At 36.2% G+C, this 13,137-nt stretch overlaps 1 protein-coding gene across 5 annotated transcripts in view; it reads left to right on the top strand.

The window, feature by feature from the left end:
- Positions 1 to 13,137, top strand: part of CAPN7 (calpain 7) — a 51,009-nt gene that overhangs the window by 6,698 nt on the left and 31,174 nt on the right. For 4 of the 5 annotated variants that reach the window (XM_073223961.1, XM_036995463.2, XM_017650133.3 and 1 more), the window contains exons 2-5: positions 5,075 to 5,183; positions 8,981 to 9,138; positions 10,027 to 10,094; positions 11,951 to 12,151. In XM_073223961.1, coding sequence (XP_073080062.1) covers positions 5,105 to 5,183; positions 8,981 to 9,138; positions 10,027 to 10,094; positions 11,951 to 12,151 — 506 coding nt within the window. In that variant the 5' untranslated portion in view covers positions 5,075 to 5,104. The remainder of the gene's footprint in view (positions 1 to 5,074; positions 5,184 to 8,980; positions 9,139 to 10,026; positions 10,095 to 11,950; positions 12,152 to 13,137) is intronic. The other variant, XM_036995453.2, reaches the window with a different exon arrangement.

Genomic DNA, 13,137 nt, shown 5'->3' with positions numbered 1-13,137 from the left:
CCTCCAGTACTATGTTGAATAACAGTGGGGAGAGTTGGCATCCTTGTCTTGTTCCCAACCTTAGAGGAAAAGCTTTCAGCTTCTCGCTGTTCAGTATGATGTTGGCTGTGGGTTTGTCATATATGGCCTTTATTATGTTGAGGTACTTGCCCTCTATACCCATTTTGTTGAGAGTTTTTATCATGAGTGGATGTTGGATTTTGTCGAATGCTTTTTCAGCATCTATGGGGATGATCATGTGGTTTTTGTCCTTTTTGTTGATATGGTGGATGATATTAATGGATTTTTGAATGTTGTACCATCCTTGCATCCCTGAGATGAATCCCACTTGGTCATGGTGTATGATCCTCTTGATGCACTTTTGAATTTGGTTTGCTAATATTTTGAGTATTTTTGCATGTATGTTCATCAGGGATATTGGTCTGTAATTTTCTTTTTTTTCCGGTGTCTTTGCCTGGTTTTGGTATTAGAGTGATGCTGGCTTCATAGAATGAGTTTGGAAGTATTCCCTCTTCTTCTATTTTTTGAAAAACTTTAAGGAAAATGGGTATTATGTCTTCTTTATATGTCTGATAAAATTCAGCAGTGAATCCATCTGGACCGGGAGTTTTGTTCTTGGGTAGCTTTTTGATTACCAATTCAATTTTGTTGCTGGTAATTGGTTTGTTTAGAATTTGTTTCTTCCTTGGTCAGTGTTGGAAGATTGTATTTTTCTAGAATGTTTTCCATTTCTTCTAGGTTATCCAGTTTGTTAGCATATAGATTTTCATAGTATTCTCTAATAATTCTTTGTATTTCTGTGGTGTCTGTCATGATTTTTCCTTTCTCATTTCTGATTCTATTGTGTGTAGATTCTCTTTTTTTTGTTTGTTAAGAAGTCTAGCTCTGGGTTTATCTATTGTGTTTATTTTCTCAAGGAACCAGCTCTTGATTTCATTAATTTTTTCTATTGTTTTATTCTTCTCAATTTTATTTATTTCTTCTATGATCTTTAGTATGTCCCTCCTTCTGCTGACATTCACACTTCAGTTATTCTTCTTTTTCCAGTTTCAATAATTGTGAATTTAGATTATTCATTTGGGATTTTTCTTCCTTCTTTAAATAGGCCTGGATAGCTGTATACTTCCCCTGGGATTGCTGCATCCCACAGAATTTGGAGCATTGAGCTGTTGTTTTCATTTGTCTCCATATATTGCTTGATCTCTGTTTTAATTTGGTCATTGATCCATTGATTATTTAGGAGCATGTTGTTTAGCCTCCATGTGTTTGTGAGCCTTTTTGTTTTCTTTGTACAATTTATTTCTAGTTTTATACCTTTGTGATCTGAGAAGTTGTTTGGTACAATTTCAATCATTTTTAATTCACTGAGGCTCTTTTTGTGGTCTAGTATGTTGTCTATTCTGGAAAATGTTCTGTGTGCACTTGAGAAGAATGTGTATCCTTCTGCTTTTGGGTGTAGAGTTCTGCAGGTGTCTGTTAGGTCCATCTGTTCTAATGTGTTGTTCAATGCCTCTGTGTCCTTTCATATTTTCTGTCTGTTTTATCTGTCCTTTGCAGTGAGTGGAGTGTTGAAAACTCCCAGAATGAATGCATTACATTCTATTTCCCCTTTTAATTCTGTTAGTATTTGTTTCATATATGTCGGTGCTCCTGTGTTGGCTTCATAGGTATTTATAATGGTTTTATCCTCTTGTTGGATTGACCCCTTTATCATTATTTAATGTCCTTCTTTGTCTCTTGTGACATTTTTTGTTTTAAAGTCTATTTTGTCTGATATAAGTACTGCAACACCTGCTTTTTTCTCCCTATTAGTTGCATGAAATAACTTTTTTAATCCCTTCACTTTTAGTCTGTGTATGCCTTTGGGTTTGAGGTAAGTCTTTTGTAGGCAGCATACAGTTGGGTGGTTTTTTTATCCATTCAATAACTGTATGTGTTTTGATTGGTGCATTCAGACCATTTACATTTAGGGTGATTATTGATAGGTATGTACTTATTGCCATTGCAGGCTTTAGATTCCTGGTTACCAAAGGTTCAACGGTAACTCCCTTACTAAGAGTCTAACTTAACTCACTTAGTATGCTATTACAAGCACAATCTAAAGGTTTTTTTTTTTTTGCCTCCTTTTCTTCCTCCTCCATTCTTTATATATTAGGTATTATATTCTGTACTCTTTGTCTATCCTTTTTTATTACCTCTGGTGACAGCTGTTTAACCTTAGGAACGCTTCCATTTATAGCAATCCCTCCAAAATATACCATAGAGCTGGTTTTTGGGAGCTAAATTCAGGTTTTGCTTATCTGGAAATTGTTTAATCCCTCCTTCAAGTTTAAATGATAATCTTGCCAGATAAAGTATTCTTGGTTCTAGGCCCTTCTGCTTCATTGCATTAAATATATCATGCCACTCCCTTCTGGCCTGTAAGGTTTCTGCTGAGAAGTCTGATGATAGCCTAATGGGTTTTCCTCTGTCAGTGATCTCATTTCTCTCTCTGGCTGCTCCTAATAGATCCTTATCCTTGATCTTTGCCATTTTAATTATTATATGTCTTGGTGTTGTCCTCCTTGGGTCCCTTAATGTTTGGAGATTTGTGGATCTCCATGGCCTGAGAGACTATCTCCTTCCCCAGATTGGGGAAGTTTTCAGCCGTTACTTCCTCAAAGACACTTTCTATCTCTTTTTCTCTCTCTTCTTCTGGTAACCCTATAATATGAATATTGTTTTGTTTGGATTGGCCACACAGTTCTTTCAGTATTCTTTCATTCTTAGAGAACCTTTTTTCCTCTGTGCCTCAGCTTCTTTTTATTCCTCTTCCCTAATTTCTATTTCATTTATCATCTCCTCCCCCGTATCTAATCTGCTTTTAATACCCTCCATTGTGTTATTCAACGATTGGATCTCCATCCTAAGTTCCTGAGTTCTTGAATATTTTTCTGTACCTCCATGAGCATGTTAATGATTTTTATTTTGAAATCTCAGGAAGATTCATAAGGTCGATTTTATTTGAACCTTTCTCAGTTGTATTCATAATTTTGCTTTGAACCAGGTTCCTTTGAAGTTTCATATTTCTCTGTGGTGCCCTCTAGTGCCCAGAAACTCTACTCTCTAGAGCTGCTCAGCCGCTGAGCGATGTTGGAGGTTGCAGGGGAGCAGTGTTGGTTCCCTGTTCCTTGAGGTCTTCTCTTTTCTCCAGGTGTATGCAGTCTGGTGCAGCCTTCTTTCCTGTTGCTCTCTCAGGATTAGTTGTATTACATTTTCATATTACATGTGGTTTTAGGAGGAGGTCTCTATCTCACCTCTCATGCCACCATCTGTAAGCCAATCCTGCTTTCTATTTTTAACATGTTCTTTTCATTTGAACTTAAAAAAATAATTGCATTTACTTATATAATATCTTATTAATAATAGATGCATAGTAATCCATTATGTGGCTATACCAAATTTATTTGGTTTTTCAGCATCAGAAGTAATGGTGCCATTAATACCTTGTAACTAATACCTTATATATGCGTTTGGGTAAATTACTGAGGGCAGAATCACTAAATCAAAGGATGTTCTTCCACAGTGCCCCTCTGTTCTCCAATCCTGAGGATTTGCAAACACACCCCTCCACCTCTAGCCATGCCCTCTGCCTCCCTGAGGAGATGGCTGTAGCCTTATGATACTGTCGTCTTTTCTTGAAGAAAAAAAAATCAGGCTTTCATAATATGGTAGTAGTATTTTTTTCTCATAACGTGTATGCCTACAGTAATGTGTATGGCTTTTTTCAGGTTAATATTTTCTTTTTATAATCTATTTAGAAACTTTCAGAATCACTCTTTTTGGACAATTTTGTGAAGATGGTCTCTCTTTAAAAGTAAAATTCTGTGTTTTAGTTTTGTGAAATAACTAATCATAAGTTAAAATAGTGCCACATAAATTTCTGTAGCAAAAGAAAATGCCATAGCATCTCTTGTCTTACTCTTTGATTGCATGTGTGTCATTTTGAAGAATTTTTTATCCCTGAGAAAGTCAGGAAAGTGGTTATGCTTCTAGGAACTATTTATGTAAATGTTATCAAATATTTAGTGTTTTCTGTCTTGATATTGTTCTATGGGATTCCTTAATTGTTAGTCACTTTCAAATATAAATGAGTAAAATAAAATTGATACCAGCAATTTTTTAAATTGGCTTTATTTTTTTAAGCAAGATGGTTATTTAAAAATTATTTATAAGATAATTGAAAGGGTAAAAAATACATTTATGTACATATATTACATCAGCTTATTGAACTTAAGTATACCTGTAGTGTAGTTAGATGATAGTACACAAAATATTTAATGTTTGCATATAAAGTTATATTTTCCACTTCTGCAATATCTGAGTTAGAGAATCTGAGGAAATCATCTTTTCTACCCCCTCCCTCAACAGCCTTTAGACTGAATATCCATTTGCATGGAAACAGTACTCTTCATGCTGATTTTGTTGGGCTCAAACAACTCCTGAATTCTTTAGAAGTTATAGATTAACTGGAAGATTAACCCGGGTTTTCCTAATTAAAATAAGTTGATTTCATACTACTGAAATCTGCTTAAAAATGTAACACTCTTTTACAATATTTTCTGTGCCAGAAAAAGATTTTCTTTCCAATGTAAGAAATTTTATCTTTGTAATTTCTTGTTAACCTTTTCTTGATTTTTAATTTTGCCTTACTGGTTACTACTATTTGTTGTAATGCTTTTAAAGCTCAGTTCACCTTTTCAAGGTACATAATTTTAAGTCTGACCTTTTGCATAAAGAAAAAGGAAAGCAGAAACCTTATAAACCATGGCTATTCTAAGAAAATGTTTATAGTCAATCTCTCCTATTTGAGTTCAGAACTTTTCAAGAGTATGAAAAAATTGAGAGTATTGCAAAGTAAAGAAAAGGTACTGGAGGGTTACATAACCCCCTTATGAAAAAAAATTACTACCATCTTAAAGACATTCTTGTTTTGTCATTCATAGAAACCAGTGGTGAGTTAGAAAATGGTTAAGAAAATTCAAATTGTAATTCATCTATTAGAATCCTTTGAATTCTTTTTCTTTATTTTTAGGAAGCTGCACAAGCTTTAATTTATGCTGAGATGGCAGGATCAAGCCTAGAACATATTCAAGAAAAAATAAATGAGTATTTGGAAAGAGTCCAGGCTTTACATTCAGCAGGTCAGTAAAGACTCCCAATTTGCCATTCATTTTTTCCTTTTCTCCCATCACATATTACATTCACCTGTATTTCTCTTTATTTCAACTGTCATCTTTTGATCCTGATTCTACTCTCTTGCTGCTCATTCCTCTTTTGGTAATCACATCGTTAAAAGTCATAATGTGGAAATAAGTGATAGATCTGTGAAGAGGAACCATAGAGATAATACAGCCCAATCTGAAGTATCTACATTCAAATAGTGAATCACTGGCAGAGTCAGGATTAGGACCCTGTTCAAGGATGCTTTTTAAATATTTGTCATATGCTCTTTCCTGATACTAAGATTAAATGGCTATTCTTCAGTGTTTAATGACTTTAGTAGTAGGTTCACAGTCTCTTCTATATCAGTACCCTCAAACTCAAGACCTTAGGTAAACTCTTTTAAACCATATCTTGGAAAGCTATATGTAAGCAGAGACCTGGAACAGCTTGTACTTGTTTTTGTGAACAGGGAGACGAGTGCTATTAGATAAGTACACCAGGCTTCACAATTATAGTATTGTTAGTTAGAGGTAACTTAGTTATTGGTTCCTGTCAAGCTTTGCTGTTCACATGGGTAGAAAACAAAATGATCACTTACTGACATTTTGTTTTAGAAATGCATTCATCTTACCCAGGGCTCCTTTAATCCTTTTTTCTGTGGCTGTATAAGGAAGCCATGAACAACTTAGAGGAATCTTGGCTTACTCAGCATTGTCTGATAGACTTTGTGCTTCTTTTCCACCACTTATTCTGAATAAATATGAACAGTTTTAAGCACATCACTAGGATAAAGTAGAGAAAATCATTGGATTTCTTGGTTTGACAACTCCCTTAAAGACAAAGGTAGTTTAGTTTAAGATGGGGCCTAGAAATTGCAAGTATTGAAAGGTGGACCAAGCTATACTGATTCGTGTGTTCAGAATACCATGTAATTCAAAGGAACGTCATTTTCCCAGCCAAGTAAGTGAAGTTCTTAAGTTTACAAAGATGACATTTGTAAATTTGATATTAAGGTGCAGAATGAGATAGTTCTAATCTCTTGAAGAATAAAGACTTGACAGTGAAATAGAAGTAAAGTACAAAATTTTAAAGCATAATATATCTTGTTTTGCCAACTTTTTGGCCCATTTTGTTCAACAAATGGCATGGAATCTGTAGAGAATTAAATGGATTCCTTTATTATTACTTTAAGCAGAAAAATCCTTTTGCAAATAAAAATATTGTGTAGAACCCTAATTTTTATAACATAATGTTTGTTGACAGTCAAGAAGACTCTTTGAGAGCTGAGTTGACTTTTGGTTGGGGAAAGGCAACACATAACAGTCCGAAGTTCAGTGTAGTATAAGAAGCTCAGGACTTGGAATTAAAAGATCTAAGTTGAATTCCTCCCCTTCCATTTGTAGCTATGAAACCTTAGGCTAGGTCAGTCCTTCTCAACTGGGAGCCATTTTTCACATTAGGAGGCATTTGGCAATGTCTGGAGAGATTTTTGATTATTAGACTGGGAGGAAATGGGGCATATGCTACTGGCATTTAGTTGGGTAGAAGTCAGGGATATTACAAGAACTCCTGTATTGCACAGTCCATAGCAAAGATTTATCCAGCCAAAAATGTCAATAGTGTCAAGACCGAGAAACCCTGGGATAGATATTTTAACATTTTTGAGTTTTGGTGTCTTCATTTTATGTATGGGATTAGTACATACTTCAGAGAGATGTTACTGAGGGTTAAAGTTTTTAAAAGATCTCCACATACCCTTAGGAGACAAAATGTAAGGCTTTCTCCTTTTTTTTAAATAACAACTTCTTGAGAAATATGTCACATACCATAAAATTCACCTTTTTAAAGTGTATAATTCAGTGTTTTTTAGTATATTCCCAGAATTGTGTGGCCGTCACTACTTTGTAACTTTAGAACCCTTTTGTCACCACAAAAGAAACCCCTTTGTCCATCAGTAGTCACTTCCCATTCCTCCTGCCTTTCCTCTTACCACTGATCTATATTCTATCTCAATGGATTTGTCTATTCTGGACATTCCATGTAAATGGAATCATCTACTATGTAGCCTTTTGCTTCTGTCTTCTTTCGTTTAGTATAGTGTTCTCAAGGTTTATCCATGCTATAGCATGTCCCAGGACTTCATTCCTTTTTATGGATGGGTTATATGCATTGTATCAGTGTTTATTCATTCATCAGTTTATGGACATTGTCTTGTTTCCACCTTTTCGTTGTTAGAATAATGCTGTTACAACATTTGTGTTTAAGTTTTTGTATGGACATGTTTCCAGTTTGATATATACCCAGGAATGGAATTGCTATACTGTTTTCCAAAGTGGCTGTGCCGTATTGTAACTTCACCAGCAATGTCTTGAGGGTTCAGTTTCCTTCACATCTTTATCAACACTTGTTATTTTTGTGTTTTTTTTATTTTAGCCATGATAATGGGTGTAAAGTGGCATCCAGTGGTTTTTATATGCATGTCCCTACTGGCTAATGATGTTGAGTATCGTGTCATGTGCCAATTGGCCCACAAATTTAAATATTCAAATATTTTCTTTCTAGAAAAAACTATACACATCTTTTGCCCACTGTGTAAGTCAGGGTTCCCCAGAGAAAAGGACCAATAATATGCATATAAAGAGATTTATTATGAGGAAATGGCTCATGTGATTATGGAGGCTGACAAGTCCCACAGCAGGCTATATGCAAGCTGGAGACCCCGGAGAGCCAGTGGTGTTGTTCAATCCAAGTCTGAACCCCTGAGAACAGGCTGCTGATGGTCAAGTCCCAGTCCTGAGAACAGAAGACCAACTGTGTCCTAGCTTAGCTGTCAGAGTGCATTCTCCCTCTCTCTCTCTCTCTCTCTCCCTTCTCAGTCAGTCAGCAGATTAGATGATGCCCAACCACATTAGGTTGGACAGTCTGCTTTTACCACCAATTCAAATGTTAATTTCATTCAGAAACACTCTCGTAAACATACCTAGAAATCATGTTTAGCCAAATATCTGGGTATCCTGTGATCCAGTCAAGCTGACCCAAGTTGATAATACAGTTAATCGTCACATCCATTTTTTAAATTGGTCATCTTTTTATTGCTGAGTTGTAAGTTTTTATATATTGATATAAGTTCCTTGTAGATACATACCTTTGTATTAAAAACAAGCAAACACTTAGTTCAGAGCAGTAAAAATACTTGATAGCTTAACCTGGATCTAGATGAATAGGAAACAGCAGGAACTTTATCATCAGAGCCTAGTGTATTACACAGTTATTGGCTGTACTGAAAAAAGAATTTTTTAATTACCTTAAAACATAATTGGGTTTCTTTAGATTTATCATTTTCCAAGTTTCTATTTTGTATTTGTGTGGTAGGTGAGGAAGATTCTGTGTTTTATTTTTTTAATGGAGGAAGTACTTGTAGGGAGAGAGAAATTCAGAAAGAAAAGTCTTTTGAGTAAAGAATACAATTTGATATTCCTGTTCTTTGCTGCCTATTGTGTAATAAGTTGAACAAGTGGAGACCTTTTTTTTACGCCTTAAAATTAAGATTGAAAGAGAAGGGGGGAATAGCTTTTAAGGATTTTTTTCAACCTTGTTAAGCTTTTTAAATGGAGGATTATCGAATTTTTGTAAAGAATGTATTAAAATGGTGCATTGTTCTGAGATGTATATATGTGTGTGTGTGTGTGTGTGTGTGTATATATATATATATATATATATATATATATATATATATATATATATAGTATTATTTCTATGTGGCTTTTTTCTTTAGTTCAGGCCAAGAGTGCTGATCCTTTGAAATCAAAACATCAGTTGGACTTAGAGCGTGCCCGTTTCCTTGTTACACAAGCTTTTGACGAAGATGAGAAAGGGAACATTGAAGATGCCATAGAGTTGTATACGGAAGCTGTAGATCTCTGTCTGAAAACTGTATGTATAGCTGCTAGTTAAATTTGGTCAAACTTCTTCTCTTAATGGTGAATTTTATTTAACAATTCCTTAAAGGAAAATATTAGTGTATCATTATAAATGTAATTAAGTTACTCATTAGGAGATGATGAAGAAAATTAGTAATGGATTTTAACATCTTGTTAAAAATTTAACAGTATTAAGATTGAGTCATTAGGCAGTTGGTTTTTAAAATATAGATACTATTTTTTTTTTAACTTTTTCATATCCACATAACTAAAATGAACTTATTATAGGAAGAATTCACCATTACACATCTTTGAATTAACAGCAAATCTCCCCTGCTCTTTTTCAAATTTTCATACACAAAAAATTCAGGTAGTGGTTTGGGAGAACTTTATTAATTTACAGTATGAAATCTGTGTGGTGAGTGGCTTGTCATGCTCCCTGAAGAGCCCTGGTTGGGATCATTAGCTCTAAGGAGCAGCTAGTGGATGACAGCAGGGCATTTGATGGGAGGATGAGGTGAAATGGTAGAGAACGGCGTTCCCTGTGTTACTCAGAGGGCTGGCTTTTTGTCCAGGGTCTTTTGTTCAGGGGAACCGTCTATCCTGATTTCTGTATGTACCTGAGACGGGAGGTAAGTGCTAATACGAGGTTCCTGCTGCTTAGCCTTCTGTGGTACCAGGGCTGTGCAGGGGGTCCAGTTGGCATATGATGTGTTGTTAAAGTTTACCTCAGTGACAAGTTTTCAACGCTATTTTAAATGGTAACTTTAAGGATGAAAATAAACTGTCTTCTTTGTTTGTTCTCTCATTATGTCAAGATATGTAATGTGTATTATAAATGTTTTGCTTAGAAAAATCAAGCAAATTATGCTTCAGATTGTCTGTCTTTCTTTCTCTTAAGTCTTATGAAACTGCTGATAAAACTCTGCAAAATAAACTGAAACAGTTGGCCCGACAGGCACTAGATAGGTGAGTTTCGGTCACTCAAGTTCTTACCCATGGGTGGCAGTATACTGTGTGACTGAAATGTAACAGATGTGTCTAAGTGTGTCATAGAGCTCATAGTATCATATTTTCATCTTTAAGCTGAGATCTACAGCACGTCTATGTTCTTCCTCTAATGAATTTACTCCTCTCTAGTTTATACTCAAGAAATAACAAATCAGTCAGGAAATGTTTTATTTTTTGCTGTGTGTAAAACAAAAAGTTACGACATTTGAAATGGAAGACTTCCCTTTTGTTGTATAATATCAAACTTCCAGAGAACTGCCAGAGCTACTACTGAAAGTAGAGATATTGAGAATGAGCCAGTTTCCAGCCATACACATGCCCCAAACTATACACTGTATAAGTCGTTCAACTCTTTGTCCAAATGTCAAAATTTCAAAAAGGCCTGTGCTAACTATTCTGTTTAAAATGGAATTTCCTCCAGAACTATCATCTTGCTTATTCTATTCTAATATTCTTTCTCACAACTTTTACCACTTTATCATGTTGGGTCTTCATGTCTGTGTCCCTTCCAACTCCCAGCCCCCAATGTGAGCTCTGTGAGTGCAGAGAATTTTGTGTTTTGATCAGTGCTGTAACCAAGCACCTAGTAAAAAGTCAGACATAAGTATGTGCTTAATATTGAAAGAATTGGATGGATGTGCACAAGAGAATTATACCTCTTGAAGAATGTTACAGAGGAAAGGGATGGGGATTGCATTTATGGTTATGGCATAAGTTAATAAAATTAACTCCTTAGAGGCTCAGATTGTGTGACTGTACCACCTGTAGCCCTTCTTTATTGAGGTACAGCAGTCATGCTTCCTTTTCACTGCCATCATCTCACCTTGAGTTTGCTCCTCCAAAATCATGAGGATTTGGGCACTTGGCACATAGATCTCTTCTCTATTTTGGCTTTTCCAGTCAGAATTGTAGATGACGTTTATAACCTATGTGGATAACCCATCCAGAATTAGAGCACTGAGATACCCTAAGTGCAGTGGGATGGGTCAATCATCAGCTCCCTCGAGGATCTGTTCAAAATTAACCACTCTAGAAAAAAGGTACAAAAATATTTTATGTATAATTTCAGAGTGTTCATAAGACTCCTGAAGGTCATATGTGGACCCTGGGTTAAGAGTGTCAAATCCTTAGTTCACTATTTCTTTTGCAGAACAAAGCCGAAATTTCCTTGCACATCATATGTGGACTTCAGCCATCCAGCCCCCCCTTCTTCTCTGGTCTCATCTCCCTCTGCCTCTCATTTGTATTATTCACAGGGGCTCCATCTGTTCTTTTGAAATTACCTTAATGTTTCATACTTCCTCACATTTGCACTCGCTGTACTGTCTGCTTAGAATGCCTCCTCACTCCCCTGGTGGACTTCTCTGCAGCTCAAACATCAGCTCAGAGAACCTTCCCTGCCTCACCCTCTCTTCCCCACCACTTCGTCAGCGTCTTCTGCTGTGCAGTCACTCATGTCATGTTTCCATCCTAGTGTCTGACACTTTTGATGCAGTTGTCTTTCTTGCCTCATAAAACTGTGAACACCTGAAGAGTATGGATTGTGTTTCATACATTCTTGTATCCCCCTCACCTGGCATAGTAACTGACATGCAGTTAAGTGCTCGATTAATGTTACTAATAGAATGTTAGTTGCAAAAATGCTTACCTTACCTTTGGGAGTAGCTTAATGAGTGAACTGTTGACTAGTGTGTAAGAATTTTATGTACCGGCTTTACATTAGGAATGCTTGACTGGTTCCTGAAGTAAATGTTCTCTGAAAAGTCTAAATGGGAAAAAAAGTGAGAACAGTTCTATACCTGTCTCTGTTACAGAGCAGAAGCGTTGAGTGAGCCTTTAACAAAACCATTATGCAAAATTAAGTCAACGAATATTAAACCAAAGCAACCTCCAACAAGAACACATTTTCCGCTGGGAACTAATCCCTTCCTGGAAAGGTCTCAGCCATTTATAAGTCCACAATCATGTGATGCACAAGGACAGAAATATACAGCGGAAGAAATAGAAGTGCTCAGGTAAATCAGTTTATGATTCATTGTAATAAACAGTTTGTTAACCTCATGAGTGCAGGTAATTCACACTAAATTTGCTGCATCATTCTCATGTCTTTATTGTAGGGTGTTGCACTGTTGTTATGTAATTATAATTACATTGTCACATAGTCACAGCTTGAAATAGTTAAAATGTGTTCTAATATATTTTAGTAATAGCATTTCTACTTACACATATACGTGTCTGAAAATCCTCACATTCTTCAAAATTGAGCACTAAAGCTTAGGGGGCTAAATAGAGCCATGGTAGACCACTCATACTCCATGTGACCTGTGACCAGATGCCTCATGGGCAAACATTGTTAACTTGAAATGGCAGTCTAGGCTAGGGGTCAGCAAAGGACAGGCTTAAGCTATGAATGGTTTTTACATTTCTTTAAAGGGTTGGAAAAAAACAAAAACAGAAAAAAAAAAAAAAGAAGAATATGTGACAGAGCCCTCATTGCAAAGCCAAACTATGTACCTTCTGGGCCTTTACAGAAAATACTTGCCAACTCTAGTCTTGGAAGCCAGCTCAGTGCCTGGAAGCAGGTCCAGGGGATATTAAAAATGCAAAACGACAGTGATATGGAAATCCTTGTGCCTACATTCTAAGCCAGTGTAGATAGGGTAAGTCTCGGCCAGAGTGGCTGGCCTTCACTGGGCATTGGAGGAGATCCACCCTGTTCAGGGCTATGCAATTCCTGTAGTTGGTCACATTTAATTTCCTAAAATTGAACTGAAAGTGTTCCTTCCTACGTAGCTGCCACTAGAGGACATTTTTCTTTTATTCCTGAAGATTTAATTCTGCTCCTGCTAATCAGGCTCATTGTGCCTAGAAAAACTGCATAAGAACCAACACAACACAAAGCAGGATGAAGAAGGGTGTCTTTAGAGCTGAGAGATACTAACAGTCCAACACTACCTACTCAGCTTCCATGTGCTCCCTTCTACATGCATTAGAATCCGTT

The sequence above is a fragment of the Manis javanica genome, chromosome 15 (genome assembly GCF_040802235.1).
Source record: "Manis javanica isolate MJ-LG chromosome 15, MJ_LKY, whole genome shotgun sequence".
In the NCBI taxonomy this organism is placed as follows: Eukaryota; Metazoa; Chordata; class Mammalia; order Pholidota; family Manidae; genus Manis; species Manis javanica.
This window is presented reverse-complemented; position numbering and strand designations above follow the sequence as displayed.